Here is a 21,714-nt window from a genome sequence, read left to right on the forward strand (position 1 = left end):
CCTTTAAAACCGAGATGAGGAGAACTTTTTTCACACAGAGAGTGGTGAATCTCTGGAACTCTCTGCCACAGAGGGTAGTTGAGGCCAGTTCATTGGCTATATTTAAGAGGGAGTTAGATGTGGCCCTTGTGGCCAAGGGGATCAGAGGGTATGGAGAGAAGGCAGGTACGGGATACTGAGTTGGATGATCAGCCATGATCATATTAAATGGCGGTGCAGGCTCGAAGGGCCGAATGGCCTACTCCTGCACCTAATTTCTATGTTTCTATGTTTCTATTAGTTGTCTTTTCTAATTAGTAAGGGTGTCAGGGGTTATGGGGAAAAGGCAGGAGAACAGGGTTGAGAGGGAAAGATAGATCAGCCATGATAGATCAGGCAGGGGGAGTAGACTTGATGGACTAAATTGTCTTATTCTGATCCTAGAACATGTCCTTATCCTGTCACAGTCAATTGATGCTGGAGTACGCAGGCCCCATTAGTTGGTGTTTGCTCGCCCTGTCCCAGTTAGTTGATGTTGCTTCACTATCCCCCCATCCCATTTGGTTAACGCTGGCCTCTTCCTTCACAATTTCTTGATGTTGTCAGTGTGGCTAAGATGGAATAAAGAACTGGGTTGCTCCCCCAGCTCAACTGGAACTCTCTGGAACTCTCTGCCACAGAGGGTAGTTGAGGCCAGTTCATTGGCTATATTTAAGAGGGAGTTAGATGTGGCCCTTGTGGCTAAGGGGATCAAGGGGTATGGAGAGAAGGCAGGTACAGGATACTGAGTTGGATGATCAGCCATGATCATATTGAATGGCGGTGCAGGCTCGAAGGGCCGAATGGCCTACTCCTGCACCTAATTTCTATGTTTCTATGTTTCAAGGCTACTTACAAATGCTGATTCTTCAGCAGATTTAAGGACAGCTGGAGGTGCCTCAGTTCCACTTTCAGCCACGCAATGGAATCCATCCTCTCCTCCTTTCCTGCCCCGCGCTGTGCTTTCATTGGTGATCTAGGCAGTGGCGGAATTGGCCTTTCAGATGTTGGCTGATGTCTTTGGACTGGTGCAGGCTCGCACACGTGGATGGCCGGAAGGGTGACCTTAGGTGCTACTAACGGCGGTGTGGACTTCTTGGCATCCGGCTGTGGGCAAAGGATAACGGTGAATGAGGACACTCACAACCTCAATGCCGGATGAAAGCAAAACCATTCTAGGCAAGAATACAGCCGACCTCTCCTAGATTAGGTCAAGGGAACACGGCTTCAGACACAACAAGTGAACAGAGAGGAAGGGTTGTTTAAGAAAGAACTGCAGATGCTGGAAAAATCAAAGGGAGACAAAAATGCTGGAGAAACTCAGCGGGTGAAAGCCCTGTCCCACGGTACAAGTTCATTCCAAGAGTTCTCCCGAGTTTGCCCTGATTGGAACTCAGAGATTTACGGTAATGGCCACTCGACAGTACTCGGGGCTCTCGTGGACATTTTTCATCATGTTGAAAAATCTTCACGAGTCGCCCCGTGCTTACCTGCCATTAGCGAGTCTTCCCGGGTACCTGCCGTTAGCACTAAGAGACGTCCCCGAGCTCCGACGTACCCGCTACGTTCATTCTCCGTGCTTACCACGAGTTTGATTTTTTTTAAACTCGGGAGAGCTCTTGGAATGAACTCGTACTGTGGGACAGGGCTTTTATGCAGCATAGATCTATGGAGAGAAGGAATAGGTGAAGTTTCGGGTCGAGACCCTTCTTCAGACTGATGTTGGGGGGGCAGGGAAAAGGAAAGGAGGAGGCGGAGACAGTAGGCTTGGGGGAGAGCTGGGAAGGGGAGGAAGAGTTGGTGTGGGAGGTCTTTGTTGAGCAGAGGAGGTTAAAGGCTTAATAGAAGATTTCAAAGTTATTAATGGCTTTGAAAGATCAGATAATGATCAAGTATTTTTGAAGGCAGGGGAAACATAAACCAGAGGACAGATTTGTTACGAAAAGTGGTTGGGAAATGTCAAAGACCAGAGCGCAGAGCTTTAAGGTGAGAGGGACAAAGTTTAAAGTAGATGTGTGGGGGCACATTTATTTTTTGCACAGAAGATAGTGGGTGCCTGGAGTGTGCTGACAGGGGTGGTGATGGGGTCAGATAGGATGGTGGCCTTCACGAAGCTCTTGGATAGATGCATGGATATGCAGGGAATGGATGGAGATGGGCTACGTGCAGCAGAGGAGATTAGGTTAACTTGGCATCACGTTCAGCTCAGACATTGTAGAATGAAGCCTTGTTCTTGTGGTTGTACTGCTCTATGTTCTAAGTAGCTCTCTGTGTGGAATAGATATTGCCTGGCCTAAATAGGCCCAGATAGGCCCAGTGCCTAAATCTTTTTCCAGTTTGTACATTTGTTCTGGAGACACAAGTAAACGCATAGAACATAAAGTGCTGGAGTTCATCCATGGGTCAGGCAGCATCTGTGGAGCACGTGGATACGCAACGTTCTGAAACATTACCTATCCATGTTCTCTGGAGATGCTGCCTGATCCACTGAGTTACTGCAGTACTTTGTGTAGAACGGTCCCACTCTCTCCTTTGTACACACTAACTGTCTTCCCTTGTATTTCCCTTTGTGCTCGGCTCTTATACTATTACTTGCTGTCTTTCTCTCTACAATCTACCCCCCCCCCCTCTCTCTCTCTACCTATCTCTTGCATGCTCACCCAAGATGTCTTACTGTCACTTACATCATCAATCCCTCCTCTCTCTACCTTGTTCTCTCATCCCTTTTCTTTCACTGCTCTCTCTCCTCCATTCTCTCTCTCTTTATTCCCTTTCATTCTCTCTCTCTCGCTCCTTTGCTCACTCTACTTCTCTCTCTCTCTCTCTACCTCCTCTTGCTCTACCCCCCTAGAGAGTTCTCACTCCCCTTTCTGCTGCTTCTCTCCCCAGTTACTCTCCCCCGCACCCCGTGACTTGTCCTCTGTATCTCTCTCCTGCTTTAACCTTTGCTCGGACAGCTTTCACACAATGGGAGCAGCTCGGAATGGGAAGGGCAGGCAGGAGGACTCACAGCGGCTGTAGCCTTGGGGTGAGAGGGGGGTCTTCGCCCCTGGGCTCTGGGACGCTCCGTCGTCAGGTGTTTCAGCGGCTCCATGGGCAGAGTGAGTGAGTCGAAGGTCACTGATTCTAGATGGGGACAAAACATCGTCAGGGAAATACTGGCCCCATGGCCACATCTTCCTCTCTCCTCCCCTTTCTGCTTTCCGCAGAGACCGTTCCCTCCGTAACTCCCTGGTCAATTCGTCCCTTCCCACCCAAACCACCCCCTCCCCTGGTACTTTCCCTTGCAACCGCAGGAAATGCTACACTTGCCGTTTTATCTCCCCCCCCCCCACTCCATCCAAGGACCCAAGCAGTATTTCCTGGTGAGGCAGAGGTTCACCTGCACCTCCTCCAACCTCATCTACTGCATCCGCTGTTCCAGGTGTCAGCGTCTCTGCGTTGGTGAGACCAAGCATGGGCTTGGCAATCGCTTCGCCCAACACCTCCCCTCACTTCGCACTAACCAACCTGATCACCCGGTGGCTCAGCACTTCAACTCCCCCTCCCATTCCGACTCCGACCTTTCTGTCCTGGGCCTCCTCCATTGCCAGAGTGAGGCCCAACGCAAATTGCAGGAGCAGCACCTCATATTTCGCTTGGGGAGTTTACACCCTCAGCAGTATGAACATTGACTTCTCTAATTTCAGATAGCCCTTGCTTTCTCCCTCCTTCCCCTCCCCCTTCCCAGCTCTCCCACAGCCTACTGTCTCCGCCTCTTCCTTTCTTCTTCCCGCCCCACTCTCCTACCCCCACATCAGTCTGAAGAAGGGCCTCAACCCGAAACGTCACCTATTCCTTCCCTCCATAGATGCTGCCTCACCCGCTGAGTTTCTCCAGCATTTTTGTCTACCTCAGGAAAATATTAGTTAGTCACTGAATATACAAGGCTAGCACAGCGCCAGAGATCCGGGTTTGATCCTGACCTTAGGTGCTGTCTGTGTGGAATTTGCATGTTCTCCCTGTGACCGGGTGCTCTGGTTTCTTTCCACATCACATGACCTCTGTACCTCCCTTCCCTGCATATCCATGTGCCTATCTAAAACCCTCTGAATCACCACTATCAATGGTCAATGGTCAATGCCACTTTTATCATCACATGTACGAAGTGCAAACATATGGTGACATGATTTTCTTGCACACAGTCCAGTAGTGTATTGCCACACCCAAGCACATCCCTGATCAGCAATTGTAGAGAAATAGTCCACTGAATGCAAGAGGCGTGATGTTTTAGTGCCATTTACATAGACCAGTCGGCTCTCCGGTTGTGATGAGCATTGCCCATTCCGGGCAAGCCCCTGACAACTGCTATTATATCCGCCTCCACCACCACCCCTGGCAGCACGATCCATGCCACTACCACCCTCTGGCGTAAGGTTTTACCCCTCATCCACCCAGCACTTGGCTCTCTGGCTCCGCGTCAGTCCCATCATCCTAATCAATGGGCATCCCGTGTGGAGGGGAGTGTGTGGGTCGGAGGGTGTCCTTGTTGGTTCACTCCTGGCCTTGGCCAAGATGCCCATTTACACGTCGTGGTGCCAACTGACTGCCCTTTTTCCTGGGTTACGTCTGCCCCAGGTGTCACTTTCAAAAGAACACGTGATGTCCACTGGCACTGGGCATCGCGGGGAACTGACTGTATCCTGGATGAGGATTGTAGTATATGTGATCTGATGTTTAGTTGCTTGATATATATGATAGACTGGTGTTTTGGTGGTGGGTGTTTTGTGGCAGGTTAGCCATTTGTGGATGTGTAAGTACTGACTGTTAGAGTTGAGATGAACCAAATCATGTTAAGGGCCTGTCCAACTTGCCGATTTTTATCGGCAACTGCCGGCATCATTGACTGACGATCCAGGTCACCGAAAAAGTCGTGGCATGATGCGGCGTGATGCAGCGTGACGCGGCATGACGATGTATTGACGCGCGCTGTTTCCTCAAGTGTCGCAGCTGGATTTTGAAACGTTAAAAATCTTTCAGTGACCCTGATACATCAGTCAATAACGCCGGCAGTCGCCAAAAAAATTGCCAAGTGAGACAGGCCCTTAAGAAAGGAGACTGTATTGCACTGGGCTTGCCTCGTGACAGCAGGGAGTGAGCGTTTCCTGCTCAACTCTGTCTAGAACCCCTCTTGGGACTGTCCACTGGATAAAGTCTAGGTGAGCATTGAGACATTCACACTGCCCAATGTTGACATTGGGAATTATATTGCATTTGACTACTTCTCTATATTTCTTGACAACATGGCGACAATTTCAGCCCATCAAGTCTATGCCACCCACGGAACAACCCCTTATCCCTGCTAATTTTCCCTGTAGACTAGTCTCCGCACAAACCCCCTCAACTTTACTGCTCACCAACACGTTCTGGGCAAGTTACAGCGGCCATGAACCCACCAGCCCAGAGATCATTGAAGAGACCACAGCTATGAGGAGGAAACCCATGGGGACATGGGGCGGTGTAAACTCCACGAAGAAAGCACTGGAGGTCAGGATCAAACCCAGGTCACAGGGCAGTGGCTCAATAGCTGTGCCAATCTGTTACTGGCCTCAGTAACCGCTCAGCATAACATATGAAAACACTTCAAAAGGAGTAGCAGTCAGTCTGGTCAGGGCTACAATGTTGCGCAGTAAAGCATACCTTGCACCAATGCCCCTGTTGCTGTTTCTTGGTTAAGTCGTGCATGGTATCACCTCTGCAGCAGATTTATTTACGTCTGGGGTGGCACAGTGGCGCAGTAGTAGAGCTGCTGCCTTACAGCGCCAGGGACACAAGTTCGATCCTGACCATGGGTGCTGTCTGTATGTAGTTTGAACGTTCTCCCTATGACCTGCGTGGGTTTTCTCCGGGTGCTCGGGTTTCCTCCCACAGTCCAAAGGCATACAGGAGTATGTTTGAAGGTTAATTGGCTTCTGTAAAATTGTAAATTGTTCCTATTGTGTGGTATAGTTTTAGTGCACGGAGTGATCGCTGGTCAGTCCGGACTCGCTGGGCCGAAGGGCCTGATTCCGCACTGTATCTCTCGAGTCTAGTCTAGCAGCATGCTGCTGCAGTCATCTTTACCTGCATCACTGGTCAGGTCTATGGCGGCTTTAATGAGTTCTTGTGGCATCTGCTCCCCACCAGCTCTGCAATGAAAATATTCCAAGTCACCGCATATACAACACTTTTTAACAAAACAAGTCATCAATGTACAAAACTAATATTCCCGTGTCAGGTCCTGTAACGGTACTGCCTAGAAATTCAACTGTATGACAGTCGTAACTCACCCATCTCACACCGCCCCAACATTGTCAGTTCTAGCCCACACACTATGGTCGATTTACAGACCCATTAACCTATAAACCTGCACGGCTTTGGAGTGTGGGAGGAAACCAGAGCACCCGGGGAAAACACACTCAGTCATAGGGCGAACGTACAAACTCTATACAGACACCACCTGTAGTCAGTATCTATGGCGCATTGATCCAGAACTCTACTGCATCTCTACCACTGCGCCATCCCCTTAGGCAATAGACAATAGACAATAGATGGCCATTGTAGGCCATTCGCCCTTCGAACCAGCACCGCTGATCATCCACAATCAGTACCCCGTTCCTGCCTTCTCCCCATACCCCTTGAATCTGCTATCTTTAAGAGCTCTATCGAACTCTTTCTTGAAAGCATCCAGAGAATTGGCCTCCACTGCCTTCTGAGGCAGACAATTCCACAGATTCACAACTCTCTGGGTGAGAAAGTGTTTCCTCATCTCCGTTTTAAATGGCCTGCCCCTTATTCTTAAACTGTGGCCCTGGTTCTGGACTTCACCAACATTGGGAACATTTAAGGGATTGGCCTCTAGCGTGTCCAATCCCTTAATAATCTTACATGTTTCAATAAGATATTCCCTCTCATCCTTCTAAATTCCAGTGTGTACTTGGAATTGCTTTACTGGCATCTCTGATAAGATCTCTACACCATCTCAGTCAGTTCCCTTCCCTTCACCATGAGTAAATTCTCCACTGACACCTCAACTTTGGGAAGAGAATTGTGGGGTGTGGGATCCATTGGGAAGTGTGGAGGTGGAGGAGCAGTGGAGGGTAGAGCAGCTTTGTGTGATAGAGTCTGCCACGGATCGTACAACTGGGTCAGCGTGGGGAGAAATTGACTCAATCGCATCTGCTCCTAACATCCACACGGGCAGAGATGTTAAATGAATACTCCTCATCTATTTGTACTGAGAAGATCGTGGAAGCTCGGGAATTGAGGAGTTGTGATGTCTTAGATCATATACACATTACCAAAGAGAGGTATCGGTGTTTTTAAAGCGTACTAAGGTGGATAAATCCCCAGGGCGCAACTAAGTACATCGCCAGTCCTTGTAAGAAGCGTGGGAAGAAATTGAGGAGGCCTTTGCAGAGATATTTGTGTCATTTTGAGCCACAGGTGAAGTACCGGAAGACTAGAGGGTGGCTTAGCAATACAGGCTGTGGTGCATCCCAATAGGATGCTTTCTATAGTTCATCTGTAGAAATCAGTAGGCATCACTGGAGAGATGCTGAAATTCATTAGCCCTTTGAGGAAGTGTGTTTTCTTGGCCATTGCATCAAAGTCCATCAGGAATAAACGTGTAAGGAAGGAAAATACACCCTCAGTGGGCTCAAGAAACATTCGCTATGTATTTAGGAATTGATTCAAGATTCAAGATTCAAGAGAGTTTATTGTCATGTGTCCCAGATAGGACAATGAAATTCTTGCTTTTCTTCAGCACAACAGAATATAGTGGGCAAAAATAAATACAGAACAGATCAGTGTGACCATATACCAATGAATATATATATACACACACATAAATAAACAGATAAAGTGCAATGGGCTATTAATGATCAGAGTTTTATTTGAGTTGAGTTTAATAGTCTGATGGCTGTGGGGAAGTAGCTATTCCTGAACCTGGATGTTGCAGACTTCAGGCTCCTGTACCTTCTACCTAAAGACAGCGGGGAGACTTGGAGAAATAAGGTTGCTCGGTGGAGCTGAGAACTTAGAGCAGGGTTGTAGACATTAAAAGTAAGACCTTCACTTATTGCCCCTCCCCCTCCCTCTCAAGGTCAGCTTATTGAGTAATTCTCCAACCAGAGATAGCATCTTTTTCACTGATTAAACTCACCACAAACCTCAGGGGCCCGGGCAGTAGCAGAGCTTGGAGGCCAGTGTTGCATCAAGCTTCATGGTTTTCTGAAACCAATGCTTGTGTTAGCATTTGGCTCAGATCCACTGAGATCAGAACAGGCCAGAAGAGACTCACCACAAACCACAGCTCAAACCACGAAGAGACCTTGCTGATACTCTCCCTAGAGACAAGGGAGCACTGACAGCAAAGCAAAAGATGAACAATTCAATTCACAATCTTCCCCTTTTACAATAGGATTTGGACACCAGAGAGGTTAGAGCTTTCGGAAATCAGCGTGGAAACGGGTCCTTTGGCCCACTGAATCTACGCCGAACAGCGATGCTCCTACACTAGCACCACCCTACAAACTAGGGCCATTTTTACAATGGTAGACAAAAATGCTGGCGAAACTCAGCGGGTGCAGCATCATCTATGGAGCGAAGGAAATAGGCAACGTTTCGGGCTGAAACGTTGCCTATTTCCTTCGCTCCATAGATGCTGCTGCACCCGCTGAGTTTCTCCAGCATTTTTGTCTACCTTTCCAGCACCTGCAGTTCCTTCTTAAACACCATTTTTACAATTTTAATTAAGCTAACTATCCTACAAATCTGAACGTCTATGGAATGTGGGAGGAAACCGGAGCACCCGGAGAAAATCCAAGCGGTCACAAGGAAAACGTACCAACTCCACACAGACAGCACCCATTGTTAGGATTGAACCCGGGCCCCTAGCGCTGTAAGGCAGCAACTCTACCGCTGCACCACTGTGCCGCCCTTGTTTCACACTGAGAAATACCGAGAATCAATGAGAAAAACATCGGTCAGATCTCAGGAATACTCGAGGGAAAATGAGAAGCCCCTTGATAGTACATCCTAGTTATACATCTTCAGATGCAAGTCTAAGGCTGGGCCTAGCAGAGTGCATTTGGTTCCTCAATCCACCTGTGGTAAAAGGCTGTGGCAATCTGCAGGGGTCGGCAAAAATAGTCCTATTCTTTAAAGAGTTGTCCTTGACCATCTATAGTTGTCTGCCTATTGTTGGTCGGTTCATCATCCTCAGGAAGTCTACTTCTGAGGAGAGAAGTGATGCAGTTATTTTTTTTATTTTTTTTATTTGTTTTATTTTATTAGAAGTTAATACAGTACAAAACAATACAGTGGGACCTAATTTTAGGTGCCAACTATGTCATAACGTAAAACATTCTATGTACAACCTCTAGTTTTATGTTTTTGAAAAGGAAGTAAAAAAAACAAAAAAAATAGAGAGAAGAAAAAGAGGAAAAATAGATAGTAGAAAATAGAAAAACGTGAAAGTAGTGAGTGTGTATATAAGAAAAGAAAAAATAGAAAGTAGAAATAGGAGAAAAAGACCCTTAAAAAAGAAATTTTCAAATCTTTATTCGGAGATGTAAATCTATCCACGACCTGACCTGAAATCAGTAATCTTTACGGTACCGCTGCATCACATGATTCCAAAAAGTCGATGAAAGGGGACCAACTCCTTAAGAATTGGTCATATTTATCTATTAGGTGGAGTCTCATTTCTTCAAGGTGTGCTATGTCCATCATATTCTTAATCCACATTTTAATATTTGGTATAGCTGTATTTTTCCAAAATTTTAGTATCAATTTCTTTCCAATTATTAACCCATAATTAAAGAATACCTTTTGGTCTTTATTTAAATTGATATCTTCTACTATTATTCCAAATATAATCCATTCCGTATTAGGTTCTATTTTTGACTTGAAGAGCTTTGTAAATATATCAAATATATCGCTCCAAAATGTATTCAACTTTGTACATCCTACAAATGAATGTGTTATATTGGCGTTTTGAAACAAACATTTATCGCATCTGGGAGAGACGTTTGGGTAGAATTTATTCAACCTCGTTTTTGAATAATATAGTCTATGTAATAATTTAAATTGAATTGTAAATTATGTCTTGCATTAATAGAGCAATTATGTGTGTTCATCAGATACTTTTCCCATCTACCTTTCGGGATCTTTATCATTAGTTCATGTTCCCAATCTTCTCTTAGTGCCTCTGTTGAGGGTAATTCTCTATTTAATATACTATTATAAAAATATGATATTAGTTTTTGTGAATCAGCCTTAATATTCATTGCTTCTTCTAAAGGGTCTAAAATATAGTTTGAAATTATGTATATATATATTTCTTCCTAAAGTCACATATCTGTATATATTTAAAATATTGATTATCCTTCAGTTTAAATTTTTATTTTAATTGTTGAAATGATAACAATTTGCCCAATTCATACATATCTCCTACTTTCCTAATCCCCAGTCTATCCCATTGTTTGTATGTTTTGTCGATAAGAGATGGTTTGAATGCAGGATTGTTTAATATTGGGGTTAGTACTGATAGATTATTTAATTTCAAGGATAATGTTATTTGTTTCCAAATTCTTATTGTATTGTGAATAATTGGGTTCTTCTTATATATTATACTATTCAATTTTATTGGTGAGAACAAGATCGTTCCTATATCGTACGGGAAACACTCCTTTTTCTCCATTCTTATCCACTCCGACTGGTGAGTGGAACTATCCAACCAGTACATTATGTTCTTAATATCCACTGCCCAGTAGTAATATGTAAAGTTAGGTAATGATAAACCCCCAACTTCTTTAGGTTTACACAAATGCTTTCGTTGAATTCTGTGTGCTCTGTAATCCCATATAAAATTAGTGATGTTAGAATCTAGTTTTTTGAAAAAATATTTTGGAATATATATTGGGATCGCTTGAAACAAATATATTAATTGTGGTAAGAAAGTCATTTTTATAGTGTTAATTCTACCTATCAATGAGAGCGGGAGAATTTTCCAAAATTTAATCATAACATTCAGTTTATTTAATAGTGGCTTAAAATTGGCGCTAAATAATGATTTGTGTCTTCTCGTAATTTGAATACCCAAATACTTGAATTTTTCTGTTGCAATTTTGAAAGGGAATTTTAATAAGTGTCTCGCATCCTGTGGTTTTAAAGACATAATTTTGCTTTTATTCCAATTTATTCTATATCCTGAAAAATAACCAAATTCCTCAATTAGTGTTAATAAGGTGGGGATACTCGTTTGTGTATTAGTAATATATAAAAGAATATAATCAGCATATAATGAAATTTTATTCTTTGAGTACTTAGTATTATATTCGTGAATATTCGAATAATTTCTAATCCTTTCTGCCAGCGGTTCTATCATAAGGGAAAATAGCAATGGTTGATAAGGCACAATCCTGCCTATTACCCCTTGTTAAATAAAATTTTGAAGATAACATAATATTAGTTAATATTCTTGCCGTAGGTTTATCATAAAGTAGTTTAACCCATCTAATAAAATTTTCTCCTATATTAAATTTTTGGAGTACCTTATATAAATACTGCCATTCTACCTGGTCAAATGCCTTCTCTGCATCCAGCATAACAACTGAAATATCTTCAATGTCCTCTTTGTGAGAGTACATTATATTGAAAAGCCTTCTCAAATGATTAAATGATTGTCTTTTGGGTATAAATCCCGTTTGATCCGGATTTACCAATTTGTTAATATAATTATTCAGTCTTCTAGCTAGTATCTTTGCTAAGATTTTCTGATCCGTATTTAGAAGTGATATAGCTCTGTAAGAACCCGGTTCATCTAAATCTTTATCTTTTTTTGGTATAAGCGTTATTGTTGATTCTGCTAAAGCTTCTGGTAGTTTATTTTCGGTATAAGCCTGCATGTATAAATTGAGTAATCTTGGTACAATTGACTCCTGAAATCGTTTATAAAATTCATTACTAAAACCATCTGGTCCTGGGGTCTTCCCATTTTTCAATGAGTTTATTATTTGTTTTATTTCTTCACTAGTAATCCGTGCTCCTAATTCGTCTTGTTCTAAACTATCCAATTTAGGGAGGTTGCAATTATCTAAAAAAATTATAATTTTACTATCATCTGTATTTATTTTAGTTGTGTATAAATTATGATAAAATTGGGCAAACCTTTTATTAATATCCTTTGGTAGTGTTAGAAGCTCACCCTTATCAGATTTAATTTTAGTGATAGTATTTTCCTTTTCTTGTTGCTTCAGTTGCCTCGCTAATAATTTATGTGGCTTATCCCCAAATTCGAAGTGTGCCTGTTTTGTAATTTGGAATAATCCTATTACTCTTGCCGATAATATTCTATTGAGATTATATTTCAATAAGGTTATCTTGTTATGTTTATTTATGGTTGAGTCAGTTGCATTGTCCAGTTCTAGTGATTTTATTTCCTGTTCTATCCGCTGAAGTTCTCTTTTATTTTCTTTATTTTGAAAACTTTGATAAGAGATTATAGCACCACGAATGTATGCCTTAAAGGTTTCCCATAATAGCGATACCGAAATACTCGGCATCTCATTTATCTCGAAAAAATTTTTTGTTTGTTCTTTTATATACTCATAACCCTGTGGGTTATTTAATATTTGTGCGTTGAATCTCCAAAAAGGTTTTATACCCGGCATTCCCTCGATTTTAAGTATAAAAGTCAGTGGTGAATGATCGGAAATAATACTATTATGGTATGATGGTTTAGTCGTATACGGGATTAATTTTGTACCCAATAAGAAATAGTCAATTCGTGAATAAGTTTTATGAGCCGATGAGTAAAACGAATATTCCCTTCCACTTGGGCTTGCTATTCTCCAAACATCAGTTATGTTATTATTTTTTATATAATACAAAAAGCCCTAAGATTTTTGCCTCCACCACAGTGAGGTGCTTGGAGGACTCACTGTGGTGGTGTTAATTTGTGTTTATTGTTGTTATTATTGTATGTTGTATGTATGACTGTAGGCACGAAATTTCGTTCAGACCGTAAGGTCTGAATGACAATAAAGGCATTCAATTCAATTCAATATAAGTATTTAAAAATTCACAGGTCTTAGTTTTAACAAGACGCTTCCCTACCTTCATTGATTTATCTAAATATGGGTCTATAACACAATTAAAATCTCCCCCCATTATTATATTTTGATAATTATGCTCTGCAATTATATCTACTATTTTCTTAAAAAAATTGGGGGTAATCAAAATTAGGCGCATAAATGTTTATCATAGTTAATGGTGTATTATAAATTTCTCCCGTGACTATAACGTATCTTCCCTCTTTATTAGATATGGACTTCTTTAATTTAAAAGGTATACCTTTCCGAATTATAATGGCCGTGCCTCTTGCTTTAGAAGTGAATGCGGAGTAGTAGGTTTGACCTATCCAGTTTTCCCTTAATCTGATCTGAGTTTGTTGTTTCAAATGCGTTTCTTGTAGGAAAGCAATATCCGTGTTTAATGATTTTAATTGTGCCAGAATTTTACCCCTCTTAATTGGCTCATTTGCACCTCTAATGTTCCAACTACAGAAAGTGAGACCTCCGGTGTTTATTCGACTTTTATCTTGCATTGGCTGTTATTACCAGAATATATGATTCATGTGATGCAGCCAGGTACCTCGAAATCCCGAGTCCAGGGTTGTCCTTCATAATTTCTGCGCTAGTTTTACATTTCCTGGCACTAATAAACATAATTAAGGGAAAGAGAAAAACATAAAATGAAGTGTTCACAAAGATTGTTAAATCATACAACTCATAATAGTGAATAAACAAAAAAAGTGAGTGCAAGTTATCAAAAAAGCGATATCTTACAAAAAAGCCACCTGTGGTGGCTAAGATTAATTTTAAATTGACCTCCGTCGATGGAATAATGCACTGGGCTTTGCCCCTCTAGTAAAGTATCATCCAACGTTAGGCGGTTTCCTCCAGTTATAACCAAAATTATCATGTCAGGTCGATTAATAGCTAAAAAATTTTAAATAAAATAGAAGAAAAGCTCAAAGATTTAAAATAAAATAAGAGTTATTATGGGTTAAAATACCTCGTCATTAATCACACTTTTCATTAGCCTGTATGTTAGTTAATTCATAATTAGTATTTAGAATATATGTCTAACCTCCCCCATCCTTCCTAGTATATAGTTAGTCATGTTAGTATATTGCATGAAACCTTTAGCGTTAATTAAGTTTATTGCGTATATATAGTTAATTAGTTAGTTAGTTAGTTATATGCTGTGTATGTAAATAATAGATCATATAGTACTGAGACAAAGGGAGACCATCACGACTGTTTTAAATTCAAAAAAGAACAGTCTAATAATTATCAGGGCTGAAAAACTTGGCGCAGAGTCTGCGACCTTGAACATTCCATCTGTTGAGCTTCAGTTTTTCAGTTCAAGATGAAGTTAGGACTCTGTTATTGAAAAACACATTCTTGCCAGATAAGTCTGTCTGAGAACCATCTGAACAATTCTAGTGTCTTGTTTGAAACAAAAAAACAAGTTCAGCAGGCTTAATGTCTTATTATTCCGTTTTTCCTTGAATTTTATTTAAAATCTCCTGGGCATATTTGCAAGCTGAATCCAGATCCGTGAATGAACGTTGCTTAGCATTGTACATAATTAACATTTTGGCAGGATGGATAACGCCGTAACGAACTTCAAAATGCCCTTGTAAAATACTGCTTGCACTTTGAAACTGGCGTCTTTTTGCCAGAATTTCCCGAGGGTAGTCTCTGTAAAATCTAACAATATTATCAGCAAATGTAAACTTTTCTCCATAGGATATCTTCTTTAATAAATTTTCCAAAGTTGAAATGTCTAAGAACTTTACGATAATTTGACGTGGTGGAGCATTCGCTCCTCTTTGGAAGCGACCAACACGATGAGCCACATCTATCTTTGGTTTTTCTGGCAGTTTGAAAACATCTTTAAGTAAATTAGTGATAAAATCACACATTTGAGAGCCGTGCTCTGCCCCCTCTTTAACTCCTATTATTCTCAAATTCTGCCTCCTTGACCTGGCTTCCAAATCTTGACATTTCTCATTCAGTTTATTCGTCAGCTCCCAATTCGCATTGTGTTGTTTTTTCAAACCTGTTATTTCCTGGCCCATCTGCTGCATTTCACCCTCCATCTCTTCCATTAATTTTTCCGCCTTTGTTAATTGCTTCAGCAGGGAGTCATGTTTATTGTTATAATCTCTCTGCATTCTTTCCAATTCCTTAGCAGTCCTCGACTCCAAATCTTTGAACTGCTGGTTCAGGGATACGTAAAGTTCCTTTAATTCTCCACAACTGTTGTCAATTTTCTTAGAGAGATTATCCTCCATTGTAGAAAAATTATTCTGCATTGTAGAATTCATTTTGGCAAATTGCTTCTGAAGATCTTTAGTAATGTCTTTAGTAATATTAGCTCTTACCGTTTCTTCCAAGCTTTTCATTTCTTTCTCCCTTTCTTTTAACTCTTTTGTTTCAGCTCTTGCTGCCATTTCGACTGTTGGTTGTTGAGACTCCAGCTCCTCTTCCAAACTTTCAAAAGTGGATTCAGGAGTGGTTTCAAGCTCATCCAGAGCTTTTTGGAGCTGGAGACTGATTGTAGTCTTCTTGGGTCCTCTCTGACCTCTTCCCTTTTTCATCCGATTTTTACCGGTAAAATCGTTTAAAATCCCGATTCCACCGGCACCGTCTGATGACGTCAGTACCCACGACGTTCAGCAATCCCGGTAAGAGTTTTTAAGTCGATCCCTGGCATAGGAACCGACTTTAAACACGATTTGTCGGGAGCAGAGCTCTGTGCAGCTGTCTTCACTGCTTCATAGCAGCTACCGGAAGCAGTTATTGAGGTACCATGTAAGATTTGAAGTTGCCAGGTTTCGCCCCACATCCCACAGACGTCTGGGTTGATAAAGCTGCCACTCTGAGTTGCTCCACATGTACAGGAGGTGGTACAATCTGGCGGAGTTGACGGGAAGGTGAGGAGAATAGTTTATAGGGCGTATTTGTAGGTGAATGGATTTGCTCTGTGGGCTAGCATTGACTTGATAGGCCAAACGGTCTCCTCCTAGGTCAAAAATAAGTATGGAGATCAACTTGGCCATTGACAAGTATGAGATGTGTCACTGGAGCTGTGGGATGTGAGTGGTGTCAGGTCAGATGGAATTATCAAACCGTAGTGCAGGTCTACAGCGGCAGAGAAAGATGCTACATACTCAGGCTGCAGAACCATGAAAATAGAGATTGTCTTTTAGAACAGCACAGTGGCGCAACTTGTAGAGTTGCCTCACAATGCTGGAGACCAGGGTTCAACCCTGACCTCAGGTGCTGTCTATGTGGAGTTTGCACCTTCTCCCTGTGAGCGTTGAGGGTTTTCCCCGGATGCTCAGGTTTCATCCCACATCCTAAAGACGCGCAGTTTTGTAGGTTAATTGATCTCTATGTTACCCAAAGAGTGCAGGGAGTGGATGAGAAAGTGGCATAACATAGAACTTGTGCAAACTGGTGATCGATGGTTGGAGTGGACTCAATGGGGCCGAAGGGGGTGTTTCCCTGCTGTATCTCTGATACTAAACCTCTGAACTGACACATTGACCAAGGAAACCAAAGACGATGGGTGGATGTTAATGTTAAACTGTTGGCATGCACAGCCGGGGATAAAGGCTTTGTCAGCTATCTATTACAGAGGGCAATATCAGCTTCCACCACTCGCAAAGTTAGATCTAACAATGCCCAGCTATCCACTATACTTAATTACTTCCAAGATATATTTCCATTATACAGATGACACTAATTAACAGTGAGGGAGGAGAGAGAGGGGGAGGGGGAGGGGTAGGGGTAGGGGTAGGGGGAGAGGGAGAGAGACAGAGAGAGAGAGAAAGAGAGTGGGAGAGAGAGTGGGAGAGAGAGAGGGAGAAAGAGGGAGAGGTAGAGAGGAAGAGGAGGGAGAGGGGAGAGAGAGGGAGAGGGAGGGAGGGAGAGGGAGAGAGAGGAGGGAGAGGGAGGGAGAGGGAGGGAGGGAGAGGGAGGGAGGGAGGGAGAGGGAGGGGGGGAGGGAGGGAGAGGGAGGGGGGGAGGGAGAGGAGGAGAGGGAGGGGAGGGAGAGAGAGAGAGAGAGAGAGGGAGAGAGAGAGAGGAGGAAGGATGAAGACCCACAATATAGTTTATATCAACGGGACGATGGTGGAGAGGGTCAATAACTGGGCATGCATCTATCAGAAGATATTTCCTGGACCCAGCACACCGATGCAATTGTAAAGAAGGCACATCAGCAACTACTTCCTGAGAAGATTACGGTGATTCGGCATGTTGAAGAGGATTCTCCTAAACTTCTACAGGTGCACGATAGAGAGCATTCTGACTGGTTGCATCGTAGCCTGGTTCGGCAACTTGAACGTCCAGGAGCGAAAAAGACTACAAAAAGTTGTGACCACTGCCCAGTCCATCACTGGCTTTGACCTCCCCACCATCGAAGGGATCTAGCGTAGTCGCTGCCTCAGAAAGGCGGCCAAAAATCATCAAGGACCCACACCATCCTGGCCACACTCTTATCTCACCACAGCCATCAGGAAAAAGGTACAGGAGCCTGAAGACTGTAACGTCCAGGTTCAGGAACAGCTTCTTCCCCACAGCCATCAGGCTATTAAACACAATGAATAAGCTATGAGCTCTGAACAACAAAAGACTATATTATTATTTGTTATTTGCACTATATTTGTTATTTATTTAACTTTTCCTTTGGTGAGAGTCAAACATGGAGAGTGTCAAACATGTCCTTATGCTGTGACACTGTGACTGTTCCACTTACCTATTCATCTGGTTTGTTAACAGTGGCTTCACTTTGACTGGAGGTGGAACCTTTTTAGGAGGCATCAGAATGGGTTTGGCAGAAGACTCTGACCATTTGTTCTTGGGCTCTGTCTTCTCATCTGCAAGAAGATAGAGGTGGTGAATGAGCTGGTGAGAGAGGGGGGTGGGGGTGGTGGGGAGAGAGAGAGAGAGAGGGAGTTTGGTCCATATCCTTCTAAACCTGTCCTATCCATGTAACTGTCTAAATGTTTCTTAAATGTTGCAATAGTACCTGCCTCGAGGGTCTGTCCCAATGAGGCGATTTTTTTGGCGACTGCCGGTGACTGTCATAGTTGTAGCTGGTTGCCAAAAAAACAGCCCCCCCCCCCCCCCCCCCCCCAACGACACTGTCTACGACAACCTACCACCTAGTAAACGGCAAGCTACGGCAAGCTACCGACAACTGGCGATTCAACCGTCGCTACTTAGGACGTCCACCTACCACCACACCTACCACAACCTACAACCACACAGGCAACAACCTCCGAAAACTGAAGTCAACCTATGCGTACCCGCGACCTGCTACGACAAGCAGCGACCCTGTCGGCTACAACTGAAGACAATTTAGTCGCCGGTACCTGTCGCTGGTTGACGTGGGTAGAGGGAGAGAGAGAGAAACAGACAATGTGGGACTGATGTCAAAGTCCTTCTACATATTGCTTAGTTTCAAAATGTTCAGACGTAGAGGGTAAAGAGAACAACATCAGTTCCAGTTGCAGAGAGATGGAGAAATGCTGGGGGATTTGTGAAACATTTGAATTGATTTAATTTATTGTCATTGTCTTCAATTAAGAGACAACAAAATTATTTTTCCCTTAGTCATACAAATAATAAAAAAACACAAGAACACAGAACACAGTATTCCACAACACAAACATCCCCACTGAGGCACCAAAGGTCCCCACTGTGAAGGGAGGAACCAAAGTCCAGTCAACCTCCTCACTGATGTTCCCCAATGTACACCCATGGTCAGGGCCTCCCGAGCACCACCAGTCGCCGCTACGGGCGGCCCGATGTTCAGGCCCTCTCGCCGGGAACGATGGAACTCCGACGTTGAACGGGAGAACAACCTCAGCGGCCCGGAGCTCTGAATCAGCCACTTTCCACCTGAGTCCCCGGCTCCCGGTGTCCACAGGCCGCGCTGGGCGGAGAATTCGCGCTGGCGACTCCCGGCGAAGGGTCCCAGGACTCCGCGATGTCGAGGTCAGTGCCGTCCGTGTTGGGAGCTCCGCACCCACAGCTGGGCAATGTTGGAGCAGCGGCCCAACACTCCGGAGCTCCAAGCGGCGATCCCAGGTAAGGCCTCGCCCGCTCCGCTCCACGATGTTTCCAGCACCTCGCTTCCACTGCTGAAGCTCTGGTCCGATCCGGCAGGAAAGGCTGCGCCAATCCAGTTAGTAGGCCGCGAGGAGAGGGGTGAGGGCGCGACTCAGATAACAGTCGCATCCTCGTCAGGACGTGACTGAAGGACGGTTCCCCCTTACAATACCCTCTTCCCCCCACATAAAATACTGAAAAAAACACAAAAATACACACTAAACATAACAAAAAAACAAAAGACAACCAGACTGTGGGCTGAGGCAGCCAGTAACAGCGCTAGTACATCTTGCTAGTTCACACTCAGACACAAGTTTGCCCACACACTGCCACATTTCGCCGGCTTCCTGTCTGACTCTTGGCTTTCTGGAAATTTGTCCTCCATTCTATACGCATTGGGAGACTTTCAGAGCAATATACAGCGTGGAAACGATCCCTTTGGTCCACTGGGTCCACACCAATCATCGATGACCCCAACACTAGTTCCACGGTTTCCCACTTTCAAAGCACAATAGGGGCAACTTCACAGAAGCCAAATAACCTACAAACCTGCACGTCTTTGGAATGTGGGAGGAAACAGGAGCACCCGGAGGAAACCCACAAGGTCACAGGGAGAGCATGCAAACTCCACACAGACAGCAACGGAGGTCATGATCAAACCCGGGTCTCTGGTGCTGTGAGGCGGCGGCTCTACTGTTGTGCCACTGTGCCACCGTGTTGTGATTCTGGGGCACGCCAATATTAGAAAGGAAGAGATGCTGAGTTCCACTGCCCACAATCTCCTGCCCACTGCTTGCTGCTATCTGGCCATGGTCCATTACACGCTGCCCACTTCCTGCTGTCTCCAGACTTTGCCAATTGCCCTCTGCCCACTCTACCCCCTCCAATATCATGCTTCCAAATGGTCCTTCCATAAGCTGGGGTACTGTCCAAGCTACCTCTCCTCCATTGTGGACATTGGACTCTTGTCAATGGAACTGATGTGTTATAATGCTGTGAACTATACTCCGCACTCTGTATATCCCATTTGCTCTGTCTATTGTATTTGTTTGACGTGATTGTATTTATATAAGGTATATCTGATCTGTTTGGATAGCATGCACAATGTGAGAGGGGAAAGATGTAATAGGAACGGGTATATGGAACGAGCTGCCCGAGGAAGTAGTTGAGGCAGGTGCTCTGAAAGACAAAACATTTAAAAGACACATGGACAGGCACATGAATAGGAAGGGAGAAGGGCCAATCGCAAGCAAATGGGATTACTTTAGATGAAGCATCTTGGTCGACATGGATGAGTTGGGCCGAAGAGTCTGTTTCCAGACTAGATGACTCTGTGTCTCCACAACTCTACAATAATGCTTTTCACCATACACGTGACAATAATAACCCTAAACCTGAACCATACTGATGCCCACCCCCGCTGCCCCTCTTACCATTTTACTGCATAAACACAGAAGGACAATTTCTGTACCACTTGCCAATTGGGCATGTGCTTAGGTACGGCAATACTCTACTGGACTGTTTGTCAGAAAGTAATTTCACTACGCATTTGCACTGCGTACGTGTGACCAGTGGCGGACTGGCCAGGGTGTCAGCTTGCCCGATGGCAAGTGGGCCCCTAATGAGGTGGGCCCCCTATATCAAGTGGGCCCCTGATGAAGTGGGCCCCCTATATCAAGTGGGGCCCTGATGATGTGGGCCCCTGACAAAGGAAGTTCATGGCAACATGAGACAGTGTGTCAAATAAAGTTGCCTCAACAAATAGCAAATCAGAGTATTGGCAACAGTTTACGATTCGGCAAAACAAAAACCACGAGATTAATTGAGAAGACAAAAAATGAGAGAGTGAACTTATAAGGAACATAAAGGCGGACTGTAACAGCATTGCAAACATGTAAAAACAAAAGAACAAACAGGCCTCGTTTTGGTCAGACAGAAATTCTAATGAGGAACCAAGAAACAGCAGTAAATAAACAAATTCTTAGTTCTGTCTTAGATAACTTCCAAGAAACCAGGAGGCCATTGAAAAGGAGGGATTAAAAGGAATTAGCATTAGAAAACAAGTCATGTTGGAAACATTAATAGGATTGGATCTGGGTTTGTGTAGGGAGGAACTGCAGATGCTGGTATAAACTGATGATAGACACAAAAAGCTGAGTTACTTTATGTTCACAACTAGCCTTTCTAGGCCTAAATGGAGAAATGTCTAAGAAATTAGGAGTTTCTCTGGTAAGGGAGAATATCAGAAAACTTATACTTGAAGAAGCCAAGAATGAAAAGGAAAAGCTTTGAAAATCTCTCAAGGGGCGGTTCGTGTTCATTAAAATGGATGCCACCACTCGTTACACTATTTTGCCATCAATGCTAGATTTGTTGATGAAAACAATAAAATCGTAACTCGGACATTAGGAGTAAAGGGCACCAAGGCACATCACGAGAGCATTTATCACCAGAACTTAGTGGAAGACATTTTGAA

The 21,714-nt window shown here is 43.7% G+C and overlaps 1 protein-coding gene across 2 annotated transcripts in view; it reads right to left on the reverse strand.

Moving 5' to 3' along the window:
• LOC129709620 (SH3 domain-containing kinase-binding protein 1-like) overlaps positions 1–21,714 on the reverse strand; it is a 74,509-nt gene that overhangs the window by 13,799 nt on the left and 38,996 nt on the right. For both annotated transcript variants that reach the window (XM_055656082.1, XM_055656083.1), the window contains 4 exons: positions 17,881–18,001; positions 6,121–6,185; positions 3,029–3,144; positions 875–1,125 (listed from right to left, as the gene is read on the reverse strand). In XM_055656082.1, the coding sequence (XP_055512057.1) occupies positions 875–1,125; positions 3,029–3,144; positions 6,121–6,185; positions 17,881–18,001 (553 nt within the window). The remainder of the gene's footprint in view (positions 1–874; positions 1,126–3,028; positions 3,145–6,120; positions 6,186–17,880; positions 18,002–21,714) is intronic.

This window comes from Leucoraja erinacea, chromosome 26 (genome assembly GCF_028641065.1).
Source record: "Leucoraja erinacea ecotype New England chromosome 26, Leri_hhj_1, whole genome shotgun sequence".
Lineage (NCBI taxonomy): Eukaryota > Metazoa > Chordata > Chondrichthyes > Rajiformes > Rajidae > Leucoraja > Leucoraja erinaceus.